Here is a 16,055-nt window from a genome sequence, read left to right as displayed (position 1 = left end):
ACTCAGCTGCTCTTCAGTGTACTCCAGAATCCTGAAGAAGTAGGCTCTCGTGCCAGTAAAGGAATGAACTTGCCAGTGAAAGACAAATAGCCAGAGCAAAATATTCCTTCTACCGTGTACTTATATACACTGGCACCAGAAAGGCATGGCCAGATTAAAGGTGGATCTTCCCACTTCAAAAGATCCAGATTAAAAGTAGGTCTTTCCACTTTAAATGATTTAATTAAGAAAAATCCCTCACAGCTGTACCTGAGTGCATGAGTTTTAGTTAATACCAGGGATAATCAAGTTGACAACCAAAAATAGCCATCACAAGTTCACCCTTGACAACTTGACACACAATTGTATCTCCTTATGTCATGCTTAATTTCCAAAGGAAAACAGTAACCAGGCAAGAGTTATACTTAACATGATATCTGTCTCATGTATAATCACATATGCATTATATACTTAACCAGAACATAATTACACACAACATTCCTTATACAACCACAAACTCCTTATAAAATTTAGGATAGATGACAGTGTTTTATGAGGAACAATTGGGTGGGGGTACTTAAAACTGATATTCCCCTAATTGATGTTACAGTAAAACTGAGAAAAGAAAACACAGTATCTTTACAAAAACATTTTTAACAAAATATGACAGAAATACTGTGTCCATTGTAATCCTCATTTATCCCTAACTGATATTTGTAGCTACCTTCATCCACTATACCCGTTCTAAATGTCCTCTACCCTCAGCAAGCACCTCAGCAGGTCTTGGTTATTTTCCTAGAGGAGTGGCCCACACTGTCATTCATGAAGGGTCTGTGCCCTTTGTCATCTGCCTGGATAAGATTGTCCAGCTTCACATTGACTTTAATCACAAGACATGAAAGCACCAAGAGCTGCCCTAAAGGATCCCCTCCTTACCTCCATTGTGGATAGCAATCCAATTTTTCCTTCGTAATCTGAATCAGTCACCCCTTCCAACTCTGTTATTCCTTTCTTAGCCTGTTGGCTTAAGGGCATCAGAAGCCCATAGTTGCCAAGGGGAAGTCTGAGCTTCCAGTTAAATGGAATGTTTGTTGTGGCTCCTGGCAGGAGTACTCCCCCTCTGAAACCAAAACTTCTAGGCCAGCAGAACTTAAGGTTACAGGAACAGGAAGCAAAAATTTTCCTGCTGGGGATACTAAGGATGATGGTGAATGAAACTATTTCCTTTTCTACTCTTTGATTCCTGGATTCATGGATGCTGGCTATGGGAGTAACTGTACCCATACGTTGTATGCTAATCCAAAGCATATGCTGACTTCTGGGGGTCCCTGCCCCAGCCCTCCAGACTGTTGCCACCTAACTGACATTGTAGCTGTCTTCAAAAGGCCATTCTAATTTTATCAGGCAAGCTGCTTCAGGATGGTGGGAAACATGGTAAGACCAATGGATTCCATGATTGTGTTGAATACCATAATGATGGATAAGATATTGTATAAGTCCACAGATGGTGGTGGTTTGAGCAGAAGCATTTCATGCAGAAAAAGCAAATCCATGACCAAAATAAATATATACTCCAGTAAAGAAGTTGTTGTCCTTCCAATGGATGAAGTGGTTCAATGTAGTCAACCTGCCATCAGGTCACTGGATGGTCACCCCAGGGAATGGGACCGTATTGTGGGCTCAACATTGGTCTCTTCTGTTGGCAGATCTGGCACTCTGCAGCAGCTATAGCCAGGTCAGCCTTGGTGAGTGGAAGTCCATGTTGTTGAGGCCATGCATAACTCCCACCTCTGCCACCATGACATTTGTTCATGGGCCCATTGGACAATGAGAGGGATGGCTGGGGAAAGGGCTGACTGTCCACAGAATGGGTCATCCTGTCTGAAATCCTTGTCAGCCTGAAGTCATCTTTTGATGAGCATTTACCTGGGACATAAATATCTTCATATCTTTCAGTAGTAGTTGAGCCTACAAGGCTGGATGGCTCAGCTGGTTTTCAATATAGCCAGAATCCATAAGAAGTAGGCTCTGTAGTGCCAGGGAACGAATGAACTTGCCAGGGAGGGTGGGCAGGCATCAAGCGGCAAGTAAGCAGCAAGCAGGCAAGGAACAGAAGCTTCCTTTCTCCGTGTCCTTCATGAAGTCTGCCTTGGGGAAATCTAGCCACATACTTCTTCTCTTGATGTCTTTCTCACCAGTGCTCTTTCCAAGCCCCTGACCATTCAGCCAGTCCATTGGCTATAGCCCATAAATCAGTGAATAGTCACATATCTGGCCATATCTCTTTCCAAACAAAACTTAAGATTATCTGTATCTGTACTACCTGAAGTTCTGCACCATTAAGATTTCCTTTTGCCAGTGTATTTCAGAGTTGTCCCAGAGCTGTAATGCTTCAACTGTCCACTTCTGCAGAACCATCAGTAAATCAGGTCCTAGTCTTCTCCTCCTCAGTCAGCTGATCTCAGGGCACACCCATGAGTCTATAGGTCCATGCTTGGCAGCAGACAGCATTGAAAAAGAAGTAGAAACCATAGGCATTTAGGCAGCTTCTTCATGTAATTTGCTTGAGCTTTCTGGGCCTGCTTGGGCCCTGAACATGTCCATACCACTTCCAATTTAATAATCGGTTGCTGCTGTGCACCTCCTACTTTATGGGTTGGTGAGTCAAATAACACCCAGCTCGTAATAGGCAACTTAGGTCTCATGGTAACTTGGTGGCCCATTGTCAAACATTCTGTTTGCACTAAGGCTCAATATCAGGTGAAGACCTGTTTCTCAAAAAGATAATCGCTGTCTACAGATGATGGTAAAGCCTTTCTGCAACATCCCAAAGGCCTGTGATCCATATAGGCACCTGCCAAAGGTCCATATTTGCCACTGACATCTCAGATACTCTTGGCTCTGCTGGATCATATGATCCAAGTAGAAGAGCAGCATGCACATGTTGAAGACTTCTCCTGTTCCAGGCCTAACTCAAAGCAGCATTCCAAGTCTTCCAAGTTAGTTGGCACATGGGCCAGAGTAACACATCTGTGTGTGTGTGTGTGTGTGTGTGTGTGTGTGTACAGATACACATATATGTGTATATATGTCTATATGTATATATACATATTTATGTACATATATATGTACATGTATATATGAAAATTTATTTGAGTGGCTTATTAGGCTAACAATGGCTGTCTTCCAACAGAAGGTCTAAGAATTCAGTAGTAGTTGAGCCTACAAGGCTGGATGGCTCAGCTGGTTTTCAATATAGCCAGAATCCATAAGAAGTAGGCTCTGTAGTGCCAGGGAACGAATGAACTTGCCAGGGAGGGTGGGCAGGCATCAAGCGGCAAGTAAGCAGCAAGCAGGCAAGGAACAGAAGCTTCCTTTCTCCATGTCCTTCATGAAGTCTGCCTCCAGATGTGGCCCAAGTTAAAAGTGTACTTTCCTGCCTCAGAAGATCCAGATTAAAAGTGTTCTTCCCACTTCAAATAATTTAATTAAAGAAAAAAAATACCCCACAAGAGTACCAACTGCTTGGGTTTTACTTAATTCCAGATGTAGATGTAGTCAAGACAGTGAAGAATAGCCATCACAGTAGGAGATACAAGGTTTTATTTTCTTGTCATAAAATTTGAACAGTGTTTGACAACAAAGACTCGTAATGTTTCTTACATAGGTGTTAAGTTAATTACGATGTTGTGGACTTTTAATCAGAACAGTCTTGTGATCCTTTTTGTGTTTTTAAAAGATCTTAGGGCTAGGATTGTTCAGTAGTAGAGTACTCGCCTACTGTGCCATGGGACTGTTTCCCAGCCATACATGCGCTCTCTGTGTCTCTGTCTCTCTATCTCTCTCACACTCACACACATACAATTTTAAATACTCAGATTGAGAATGCAGGGTATTACAGGGGATGGTGACATTGGAATTAACAACCTAAAGACAACCTCACATTATTTGTGAGTTGTTTGTTTGAGACCATGTCTTGGGTTTCCCAAACAGGCGTCAAGTTCATTAAGTAGCACACATCACCTGAACGCTGAGCTCTTCTGCCTGTTCCTCTCTGCCTCTGTAGTGAGAATGCAGCTATGCTTGGCATGTATCTCCATTGGTAAGGGTGCTTATTTCACAGGTACACTGCTTGTATTTTAAACACCTAAACCAGATCTGTCTCTGCTTCCTGTTAATAGAAGGAAAGTAACTGCCATTCGTGCGTTATTCACTGAGGTGGGGGCCTGATGTCAACATTTCTTATGAAAACTCTAGACAGATGCTATTTTCAATTTGCAGGTTGATTGAATCTTTGCCAACTCCCCGCTGTTCTTCAGCACTGTTCCTGGCAATTAGAAGGCATTCAGTAAAATGTTAACTTGATTGTACTTGGATTCCCCATGTTCTGGAGAGAGGGAAAATTGGGGAGACCAGTGGGATCCTCCTTTACTTCCTCTTTACAGATGCAATGTGTCATAGGCTATGGTGGCTCTTAAGGGTCCTGTATTAACAGTCTGGTGGACACATTTCCACTACTTTCTGCCAGAGGAAAAGGTGATGTGTACATGTAAAGACTTTAAGAGCATCTGGTTAAAATTTAATGTGGCTGAAACATTGCATATTTTTTTCATGTTTCAATTACTCAAATATGACTAAAAGTGTGCTTTGGAGATTTTCCAAAATAAAAGCTGCAAGGTGAGAGAAATCTCAGCCACAACAATAACTTGAAAATTAGAACTTGGAACAGCAACTGATTTTTCAACTGTCTTAACTCCGTTACCAACACTATGATGATTCGATTACATGTGACAACTCTGGTTTCTGGCCATTAGACTATACACTTCAGCTTTGGGCATCACTATTCCCCTTTTCTTTCAAGGTGAATAAATTGAGGAACAGAAATAAAAATGGCAAGAGAAAGTGAGGCCTGGGAATCTCAGGCCTTTCCAATGATTTCCAGGTCACAACTGCTGACCTTGACCTCAGCAGCCTCATATGTTGTCAAACCTGCAGCAAACTAGTCATAGAATGGCTCTCTTCCCACAGCTCCCACCACTCATTGTTGCACAAGTGCCAGTAGCAATAATAGGGGAGTTATACCTCCAATTGGCCAGGAGCCTGCTGGGACCTGTGCAGGGAGGGAGAGGACGGCACCTCTGAGAGCCATGGAGCAGGCACTGTACTGTAGGTGATGGTACTGCTGATGTCCTCATTGGCACTGTTGCTGGAGGTTGATAATGGTTAGATGTGTATGAGGCTCAAGCTGCCAGATGCATGTCCTAACTCATTCCCTGTATCTTCCGCTGTCCCTGTTTGTACACTTGGCATGGTTTCGACAGCTCCCTCTGGCAATTGCCATTCCTTTTTAGTGTTTCTCTGAAACTTTGAAGTCTTTAGAAGCTCAAAATACATAGCCCTGTACTGCTCAAAGCACCCCATTCGTCCCCTGATTCTTCCTGTCTTCTATATGGAGAATGTTTTGCTATCATCTCACTACGGTGCTTCTCGTGATAGCACATAAACCAAATAATTTCTTCAGTGATCTTTTGCATTTTACAAAAGAGCTGTGGTCTGAGGTGCCTTGTTTTGCAGGAAAGGGCAGAAAGTGACACCATACAATCTCTCACTTAGGCAGGAAATAATCATTTCAGTTGGGAGCCTGTTGGGCAAGCATATTTGTAAAAGGAAAGAGTTGCCATTTATCTGGCTGTCTCCTTCCTTCCTTCTGCCCCCAGCCCACCCTTAGAAGTCACAGCTGAGTGTGTCTCAATGAAATAAGTGTTGTAATGGGTTGAGTAATTAGCAGCAGAATTATAGTTGGATTGTAACCTGACTCTAATCGCTGACTTCAGAATTAATTTCATATGACATAGCTCCTTAGATGTGTACTGCCTTCAGAGTTTCTACTCGTCTCTCCTTTCTAGGCAGATTGCCTTTTCTATTTCTGGGTTTGTCCTGTCAGTGAGTTAAGGTGGCCTCAGACTCTTCCTGTGGATGAAAGGGGTGCCCTGACTTGGATATCTGCTCAACATAGTAAATTAAAACAGGGAAAAACTCTGTGCCTGCTTTTTGGTGTGAAGGTAAGGGAAAGTGGAGGGATGAGTGAGAAGGTATAGCATAGCCAACATAAATAAACTCAAGCCCTAAGGCTTGATGGACAACTCAGAAAATTGTGTGAGGGAATGCTTCCCTATGTTAATTCACTTGCCATGTGGAGCGTGTGATGTCAAAGTCATGTTAGCCTTTCCACCAAGTTCTAATCACCAGGTTAAAATAACTTACAAAGTAAGGTAAAACATTTCTGGGAAGATTTATTTGCGCCTGTGCTGCAGTCAGTGGAAAAGAGACGCTGTACACACCTCCTAAAGTCTTGGAACTGCTTCAGTAACTAATGAGTTCATCCTGGGGGTCTCACCCCCTTTCACCCCATACACGGTGGTTGCCACCTGACTTCAAAGAGATGGAATACTATTTCATGTACTTTAAAACATGAAAGATGAGTTCTCCTGTATCCTAAAGCAGTGACATAAAAACCAAACAAACCCACCTTTGCACACTGAGCTGAAAGCTGCCAACTAGTCAGAGGCAGGCACTGGGCATTAAGACTTGACTCAAAGAGGTTGGGATCCTTAGGTGAGTAACTGAACTTTCAAGGATTCAGTTGTTTCGGTGCCATTGTCATGAAGGGTGTCTATCTTGGGGGGAATGAGAAAAGAAAGTTGGGCAGAGAATGAGAGGAGTGAAGTATGGAAAGAAAACAGTCATCAAACCTGTGGCTGTCAATAGCAGCCTCGGCTTCTCATTGTGAAATGGTGGCCCTTGGCTCTTTCTATCAGGCTCAAGCTCGTTTTTAAATCAAGAACATGAGTGTGCGTTATGCTTTCACTTGACAATACTTTCGGGTTCAGGCACACTGCCTCATCTACAGCAGTCTTTCCGTCGCTGTCGTTTTTCATTGTATGAAGATGCCCTTGGTGACATTAAATCTTCTGTTCCTGAACATTTCCTACACTGTATTTTTTAATTTTTAAATTACCATACAATAAGTTACCTCTTCTTTTGTACGTAGACCCGCGTTCTAATGAACAGCATGTAGGTCCTTCAACTCGGATATCTCTCAGTACTTCCTTTTAGTCAACAGTGCTACAAGCTCCTGACAGCCCTGCATCTATCCTCCACCACTGTAGTCTCCATCGCAGCTCAGTTGCCTGCACACACCACTCTTTTGCACTGTATTGTCAGTGTCGCAGAGTAAGGATGTATCTTCTCTGTCTTGCTACCAGGAAGCACAGCAGAGCACCAGATTTTTAACAGGTGTCTATTACATATCCGAGGGGTGAGTGAGTTCATACCCATATGGCCACAATGAATGCTTTCGTCTTAAGTCCTAGGAAAGAGAGAAGGGAAATACAGAGTAGAAGGAAACCAACATTAACATTGTTCTTTTAAAGAATTCGGTCATTTTCCCCAAATAATAATGATTGCATGCTTTTAAGAAATGTTAAAGAATGATGGCTGCCAACTGCCGCTGGAGAGAATCATACAAAACGTGTGATCTTTTCAATTCAGCAAATGCTTGGTTGTACTAAAAATACTGCTGCTAGTTAAGCTTAAACATGATATTTTAAATGAAAATTTTAAACATGCTTCTTTGTCTGTTACCTGTTTCTAAGTGTATCCCAGCAGTCTAAAATTCTCCCCTGGAGTCTTAATATATTTTCCAGATATTCTTAAAGTTCTAAAAATCTTTTCCATGGCATACAGAGATATTCATGCTGCTACGGTTGACGAGGGTTTCAGTGTCTATATGTATGTCTGTCTAGGTCGGTGTCATCTTCATCTAAACTTTGTTTAGCTAAAGCCACTATTACTGTAAGCAATGCTTGCCTCTTACAGCTAGTGTCTTCCCTAGAGTATATACAATTCTCTTTAGTTTCAACTTCATTTCTCTTTTTCCTCCTCTAGTGTTTTATTAGTATTGCCTTTCTCATTAATCTCAGTGCTGAAGTGACTCCATATATCCTTTTTATCCTTTTAATTTCACCCACCAGGACATTATCTCTTACAAACCAAGACCTTTCCAGCTCCATGTCACATTTCTCTAAGCTAATAAATTTCCTCTGTATGCTTAGGATATACCCTTGAGTCCTGTAGCCTGTTTCCCCTTTTAAAACAGAAATGGGGAAACAGCTGTTTCTTGGTTCCTATAAAGTGTGTCCTGTTTTATAGATCACAGTGGACAGCTCTATTTTTGAAGTCTTCAATATTACTTGGTCTTGAAATTGTGGAGTTCCTGGGCTTGAATTTCTCTCACATTTGGGAAATAATGATTAATTCTACAAGCTGTTTTGGTGTACTCTACAGGCCATAAGGTCTTCCTTATAGCTTCTTTCGGTGGCTACTGGAGAGCCCACATGGACATAATGCCTTCTTCCACATCACACAAGCTTTAGCCACTAGCTCATATTATATGGTCATTTCATGTAGTGTTTCAGCAAATACTGATGGAAAATCTGCCAGATTCTATACTGCTTTGTGTATATCATGAAAGGAAGAAAGGCTCGCCCCAGCCCACAGTCCAGCAGGGAAGACGGCTGTAGTCTATTGAGTATTCTAATTCATAGCTTCTTAAACCGTGGCTTGTGGCCCCTTATATGGACACATAACCACATCCAGGGGGTTCAAAAGAATTGTCAGTAGTACAAGGTTTCTGAATGTGCTATGACCAAAAATTAATTCACAATCAAACGTGAATTTGAGGTATGCCCCACCCCAGTGAATCTGGGGTGTGTCTGTTGGCACACATCCATGTTGCCTCTCACAGCTTAACTGTAGCCTTGGTTTGATTTGAACACTTTGCACTCCTCATGCCTTCATGCCACATAACAGGTGCCGCCCGAAACACTTACACTTATACCTGACATTATTCTATATTCCGAATTAGTGATCCTACCATAATATGAATTTACCCATCCTAAAAGAAATATAGTGGATGGACAGAAAACAAAGGCTTAATTGTTTCCTGTCATCTTCCTTAGCATATAAGTATCAGGTTAATGTATCTTTGTACAAGATGATTTTATAATGTTTGATTTTTAACATTCTCTTTTGAGTTGTGACTTCAGTTTCCTACAGAACTATCAAGTGAATTTTGACTTGAGATTAGGACAGAATTTTAGCACTTTCTAAAATGGCCCTAAGCATACTTCTGCAATCTTATACTCTGTATTTATAGGAAGCAGAAATCCAAGCCACTGATATCAAAGTATTAATCAACTCTAGAAGACATTTTTATAATATGACCTGAAATATCAAATATCCAGCCAAATTTTAATTCTTTTTTTAATATTTGTTTATTTTACCAAATGAGTGTTTCGCCTGTCTGCATGTATATTTGTGCACCATGTGTGTGCCAGTGCCAGCAGAGATCACAAGAGGGCACTGGATCCTCTGGAACTGGAGTTACAGATGGTCAGGAGCCACCGAGGGGGTTCTGGGAACTGAACTCAGGTCCTCTGCAACAGAAGCAAGTGCTCTTAACCTTGGAGCCATCTCTCTAGCCCCAAAATTCAATTGTTAATTAAACCAAGCACATCCATGTAATTAGTATGCAAATTTGGTTTTGTCTTTAGTAAGTGGTGAGAATTATATGTATCCAAAGAATTATTTTAAAAGTTTTTATGATTTACTATCAGTAAATGCTTGATTTGTATGCCTCTATATACCTATATTCCTGGAGTCACGTAAAATTTCTTAGGCAAAACTAGCCCTAGTAGCTTAAGCTTACAAGGCAAGGAGACTGAGGCAAGGGAAGCATAGGTTCAAGGCCTTCTGGGGCCATGGAGCGAACTCAAAGACAGCCTGTACATTTAGTGAGATCATGTGTCAAAATTAAAACTAAAAACAGGTCTAGGAATGTAGTTCGTGGGTAGAAGATGTTTAGCCTGTTAAGTTAAAAAAGAAAACTGAAGCATGGCATGTGGATGCACGCCTTTGATCTCAGCACTCTGGGAGACAGAGGCAGGCAGATCTCTGTGAGCTTGAGGCCAGCCTGGTCTACAAAGTGAGGCCAGGACAGCCAAGGCTACACAGAGAAACCCTGTCTCGAACAAAACCAAACAAACAACAAACAGATCTGATGCCATTTTAAGTAGGTTTATGACTTTGTTTTGGGCCCATTCACAGCAATTCTTGACTGATAACAGCCCAGGCCTCGGGTTTGACACCCCTGACAGGTAGAAGTTACCTGCTTTGAAATGAGAAAATTTTCCAAGTACAATTGCAATAAAAATACACGATTATTTGATCTAATATAGTTTAAATACCTATACATCAAAAATAATTTCAAAATCAAAATGAAACAAGTTTAAAATTTAAATCTAATGTTAAAAGACTGAAACAGATGGGCACTGAAAACATTGAAATATCCTTGACAAATGAACAAAGGCTAACAAATTCTACTCGTGTAAAAATGCAGATAGCTAGTGAAACAAGCAAAATTCTGAGCCTCACTTGTACTCAAAGCGCTGTGTCTTTTTGGTAGTATAAAGAATATAACTCCTACTGTTTGCTGGGTTATGCCAACAGGGCAATTTTTTGAAGTGTTAATCTCTTATTAGTTGACCCAAATCATCTAGGAAATGAAAATTTAAGGCCTTGGTTGTTTTTTTTTTTTAAGTGCCTTGAACAATGTGGTTTCCCTCCTGATAATTCATTATGAGCATACATAGAATATACAGGGAGCTAAGTAGACGTGTTTGTGTTTTTCCACAATTTGCTCAGTAGTCCTGATTTCCCTCAATAGTTGGCCATTGAAAACTTGTTTGTTTGCTTGCTTGCTAGCTTGTTTTGGGTTTTTGGTTGTTTGAGATAGGGTTTCTCTGTATAACAAGCCCTCGTTTTCCTGGACTAGCTTTACAGACTAGGCTGGTCTTGAACTCACAGAGATCCACCTGCCTCTGCCTCCCGAGTACTGAGATTAAAAGTGTGCAACACTCTATCTGGCTGGTTCGTTATTCTAATCATAACTACTAATATTTACCCCCTAGATCACCCCTTCCTCTCTCCCTTTCTCCATCCCCTCCCACCTCTGTGTGTGTGTTTGTGTGTGTGTGTGTGTGTGTGCATGTGTTACAGAATGGCCACAAGAGGCCACCGCGGAGTTCAGAGCGTTGTGCTGAACTTCAGATTCAAGTTAAGCTGCCCAGGCCAGGTGCAAAACCATGGAGGTTGTAGAGGCAAAGGCAGAACCAGTACCAGGTAGTCAAATGAGTAGACACCGGCCATTTGACTAGAGCATTTCGCATTTCAACAGGGGAGCTTAAAGATGAGCCGGAAGCCCATGGGACAGTCTGGAGTCCTCTGACAGCTGTCGCCTGCCGCTGCTTTCCACTCTTTGTAGAGTTAAACACGGCTTATAAAATTGAGTTTCTCAGGGCAATGTACAGCCCTGTGACTCAACACGAAGTGACTAGCTCTGAGCACAGGCTGTTCTCGTCACACAGTCTCCAAACGTGGGAGACTGAGGCACGAGGATTGTAAACTGTCATCCTGACAATTTAGGACAACTCTTTCTACAAAACAAAGCCAAAAACCATTTAGTGGAATAAGAAAATGTTTATACAATACTAAAGAGTAAAGTGTTTGTATATGGTAAATAATTCTGTGTATATAAAACTGAGTGTGTATATGTAAATACACTCAGAACAAAAACAAAATGGGAAAACAAATGCATCAAAATCATAATTTTGATAAACTACCTTTTTATAGTGGGACCAAATTTGTGTTTCTTTTAAATTTTTTATAATTTCTGTAACTTATCTGTAATTGATACATTGTGTTCTTACATTAAAAGAAGAGGTAAACACTCTCTTTAAAATTTTTGCTGCAGAATTTATTTTTATTTACAAGTTCTTTATAATAATTTTTAATTAATTTTTAAATGAAGACACCCCCCCCCATCTAACTTGATTGACAGAGTCTGATTTTAGGCTTTCTTATCTGTTTCATTAGACTGTTTCATGTTGCTTTGTCCCACTTTATCATGAGACCAAGGAACTGAGGTTCTGGAACATTCTAAATATAAACCCTCTTACCGTGGACTTGGCAGTGAGTTGCTGGCCTGACAGCCTAGAGCCAGTTTAGCAGTAGGAACCGAAGGACAAAGCAGTGAAGGACTCGTCCTGAGTCCTAAGGAGGGGCTTTGGGTGAGTGTGAGTACGTATAGATGTGCAGGGCATACATAGGGCAGGCATTAAGTGGTGCAGCATGCAGCGGGAGTCTCCGTGAGCGCCCAGGAGTGATCCTAACAGAACTGTGCCTCTCCCTGTAGTCTAGCTCTTCCCTGGGATGACGTGGTGTAACACGTGGGTTACAGGGCTGACTGCAGACTGAGGTGTCCTTCTATGAAATTCCTGTCCTGAAAAAAATTATGTAACTTGTATGCCCGAAAAAAGAGCCATAGTCACCTGTATTTAAAAAAAAAAAAAAGGAAAGAAAAAAAAATACATTACCCTTTCTTCAGTGCTTCAGCATTCTACCACACTCTGGAAATTTTGACATGTCCAGGGTGTATTCCATTTCAGGAGAACTTGCCCTAAACCAAACGAGAATCATAATTCACAGCTGTATGACTTCATCAGTCTACAAATGAGGAAACTGCAGCATAAAAGTAAACGATTTGCCCAAAATCATAAAAGTTGGAACTACAACCTTAACCTCCCCAGTGCTCTCCCATCACTCGTCTGTACTGACACCTCTTAAAGCAGCCACAGAGCACTGTTCTGGGAACTATTAGACAGTGTCCTGCAGAGACCAGAGAGATGGCTCTGTCGGTAAAGTGCAGGCAGTGCGAGCATGAGAGCCTGAGTTAGAGCCCCGGCACCCGTGTAAAAGGCCAGATGTGGATGGCAAACCGGGAATGCTGGCATCTGTCTGTAACTCAGAGCTGAGGGGTGGGCGTGGGAGGACTAATGAATGAGTTCACTGGCTACCTCGTGTAACTGACCCGGTGACCTTAGGTTCAATAGGAGACCCTGTCTCTAAAGAGCAGACAGATGAACAACACTCAAGATTCATCTCTGGAGTGCATGTGTGCGCGCGCACACACAGACACACAAAACTGTGTGAACACAATAAGTTGATTTAGAAGGCATTCCTCAGAGATCTGTACTCAGGGTCTAATAACCCTGAGGATGTTCTCATCACCGCTCCTCCACTTGTAGAGTAGTAATCCATGCTAACGTGGAACTGAATCCAGGTAGGACACAGATACTAAACGAAACTAAACTGTGTCATGGTGACACAGAGCAGCGCCAGCCTGTTTTCTACACATGGAACACAGGATAAAGGAAAAGGTTCTCACAGATCTGAACCTGTTGCTTTGGGGCTTCAGGGAAGAGAAGAACTGCCTGCCACAGGCTGCACCCTCCCCCTCAGTTAGATGTGTAACTGCTAAACCAGTACACATGGTTATACTAAACTGTGCTCAAATCCCACACATACTCACACCACCGGAGAGGAACTCCAACTTAATGGGGCAATTTTGTGTAATGCATACTACTTTGAATTCATACTGCCTCGGCCTAAAGCCTGGCACTCTGTCATCAGCTTTGCCTCAGATTCCCCCTCTGTAAAATACTCAGTAATCACAGTAGCCCCTACCTCATAAGATTCGAATGAGAGTTGAATTAGTTTACTTGTCTTGTATAAAAGTATTACATAAGCGTTGCTGTCATTACTGCACTCTAGTCTAAAAGTGGAGAGGGTGTACAGTGCTCCAAACATTATACACCAAATATGTTCATCCAGTAAACTCTGCAAAACTACTGAGGCGCAGGATGCTACCAGTGTCATTCACAGGCTTATTTGCCTAGGTCATAGTTTGGCAGTGGGAACTAAACATACAGAAATTTCAGGACTTAAAGCTGTCTAGAAAGAACTAGGAATGTTTAACATTAAAAGTGAATCTATGTCACTTAAGCCAACTCATCTTTTTTCTTTTAGCTAAAAAGAAAGTAAGTGGGGGCTGCTTTATTGCAGGACAGAAAGAAAGCAGATCATGATTCTTTTTGACAAACTGCCCCGATTCCTGTATGACCCGCTCCTAATGTTTGTCACGATGGTAGCAGAAGTCCTGAGGCCCCTGAGTTTTTGGCACTGAAGGCACTTCCACTGCCACTGAGGCTAGATGGAAACACAGGAGTTCACAGGCAAGGTGAGCATCCTGAGGCCCTGGCACAGGCTGGTGGTCCACAAGGCACTTTTTCTGTATGCATTTTGCATAAAGAAACTCACAGATGGAGCTAGAGAGATGGCTCAGTGGCTTAGAGCACTTGCTGCTCTTGCAGAAGAGCCAAGTTTGAGTCTCCGCACCCACATCAAGTGTTGACTCACAGACAGACAGCAGTTCCAGCGCAACCAACTCGCTCTTTTGGGCTCTATTATTTATTTATTTATTTATTTAATCTATTTATTTATTTATTTTGAGGCAGGGTCTCTGTATGTAGCCCTGGCTGCTGTCCTGGAACTCTATGAAGACCAGTTCACCTCAAACTCACAGAAATCTATCTGCCTCTGCCTCCCAAGGGCTAGGACCAAAGGCATGTGCCACTATGCCAGAGCTCGTCTTTAATTTTTTTTTAAAACAGTGCATACTGTTCTACTAAACTAGAACAGTCAGCCTTTTTAGACAATAACCAAGATTTAATTCAGCTGACTTAAAACTGGCAGGAGAAGCAGGAGCCTTTAAGCAACTCAGAGTGTTCTTGAGCCAGCTTTTCTCTTAGGTGCTCTTGATGGTGTGAATACTCGACCTCTGTCAGTCTCAGGACCCAGAAAGCAATTGCATTTCATGTTTTGCTATTCTGTTCCAAATTTTTGTCTTTTAAAGTTTCCTGTGGGAACACACAGCATATTTTGTAAGCAAAACTCCAAAACTGTTGCTTAGGGACATCTCAGACTGAAAATAGAACCATTAGTGGAATGTAGATGAAATTGGGGCTGTTGCCCTTAGAAATGACAAAATAAATGGGGAAAAGGAATTGCCCCCACTCTCATTAAGTTCAGAGCACCAAAATATCCTGTTACAGAATACCAGCTCATAGTCGTTTGTCTGAAAGCATTTCTTAGGTCAGATCTTTTGGAGGAAGAAGTGACCTTAAGGAGCTTAGGAGATGGAGAAGGCTAGATCTTTTCCAGTTCCTTGCTGTATACAAGAGACTATCCAGATAAAGACAATGTGAAAGAGCCAGTGGGGATGGGGCACAGAATGGCATAAGCTCTCCCGACACGAAGCCTGGTAAGTCAATGGAGGCCTTCAGAAGACTTTGGGGCTTCCAGTATCCTGCAACATACACCCTAGACCTGCATGCCAGCCACGGAAAGACTGGAGAGCAGCCTGCTTTCTGGAACAGCCCTCCCTGCCATAGCAGCCACATACCATGTACTGGCACAATAGACCTTGGCTTGAGTTTGTGGCTCTGCCTCCACCTCCTTCCCTGAGTCTCCATTTTCCCCATGTGGTTCTCCTTTTTATTTTCAGTTGGTTGTTGGGGCAGCATGCTACATGTCTGCCTTGAGTGTCTTTGTTGTGCCTTCAGAAGATCTTTTACAACTTGAGAGCAGAGGTAAGATGCTGGTTGAAAATAAGGTTAAAAGGTATGCCGGGCATGGTGCATGCCTGTAATCTGAGCACTCAGGAGGCAGAGGCAGGTGGATCTCTGTGAGTTCCAGGCTAACCTGGTCTTTTCTCTGTGAAGACAGCCAAGGCTACACGGAGAAACAGTCTCAAAAAAAAAATGATGAAAAGTTAAAAGATACTGTCTTTCTAGGATAATCTGAGTGAGATGCACTTACAATGATTCTTTATTGAGGTATCCTAAGTGACCAAAAAGCATTCTATTTTCATTACAGAATGTCTATATTAACTGTTCTGTGGATGTACAAAAGCAATTAAAATGCATACAACCTATCTTAGTGTCATTGTGTGACTCTTCTTTATTAACATGGCTTCTCACTGCCTTCTCTTCCCCTCCCGTCACCATGTCCTGCATGGCTGAAGTGGCCTTAAAGCCTTCACAGGGTTCAGTCTCGGG

General features: G+C 42.1%; 1 protein-coding gene across 4 annotated transcripts in view; it reads left to right on the top strand.

Annotated features, from left to right (window-relative positions):
• Nucleotides 1–16,055, top strand: part of Cmss1 (cms1 ribosomal small subunit homolog) — a 305,250-nt gene that overhangs the window by 258,518 nt on the left and 30,677 nt on the right. The window contains exon 2 of one of the 4 annotated variants that reach the window (XM_060370584.1): nt 15,503–15,587. The exons of the other annotated variants lie outside the window; for them this stretch is intronic. Within the exon in view, the coding sequence (XP_060226567.1) occupies nt 15,527–15,587 (61 nt within the window). The 5' untranslated portion in view covers nt 15,503–15,526. The remainder of the gene's footprint in view (nt 1–15,502; nt 15,588–16,055) is intronic. 4 annotated transcript variants of the gene reach the window in all.

This window comes from Meriones unguiculatus, chromosome 17, assembly GCF_030254825.1.
Source record: "Meriones unguiculatus strain TT.TT164.6M chromosome 17, Bangor_MerUng_6.1, whole genome shotgun sequence".
Lineage (NCBI taxonomy): Eukaryota > Metazoa > Chordata > Mammalia > Rodentia > Muridae > Meriones > Meriones unguiculatus.
Note: the sequence above shows the minus strand (reverse complement) of the source record. Positions and strands in the feature narration are given on the sequence as shown.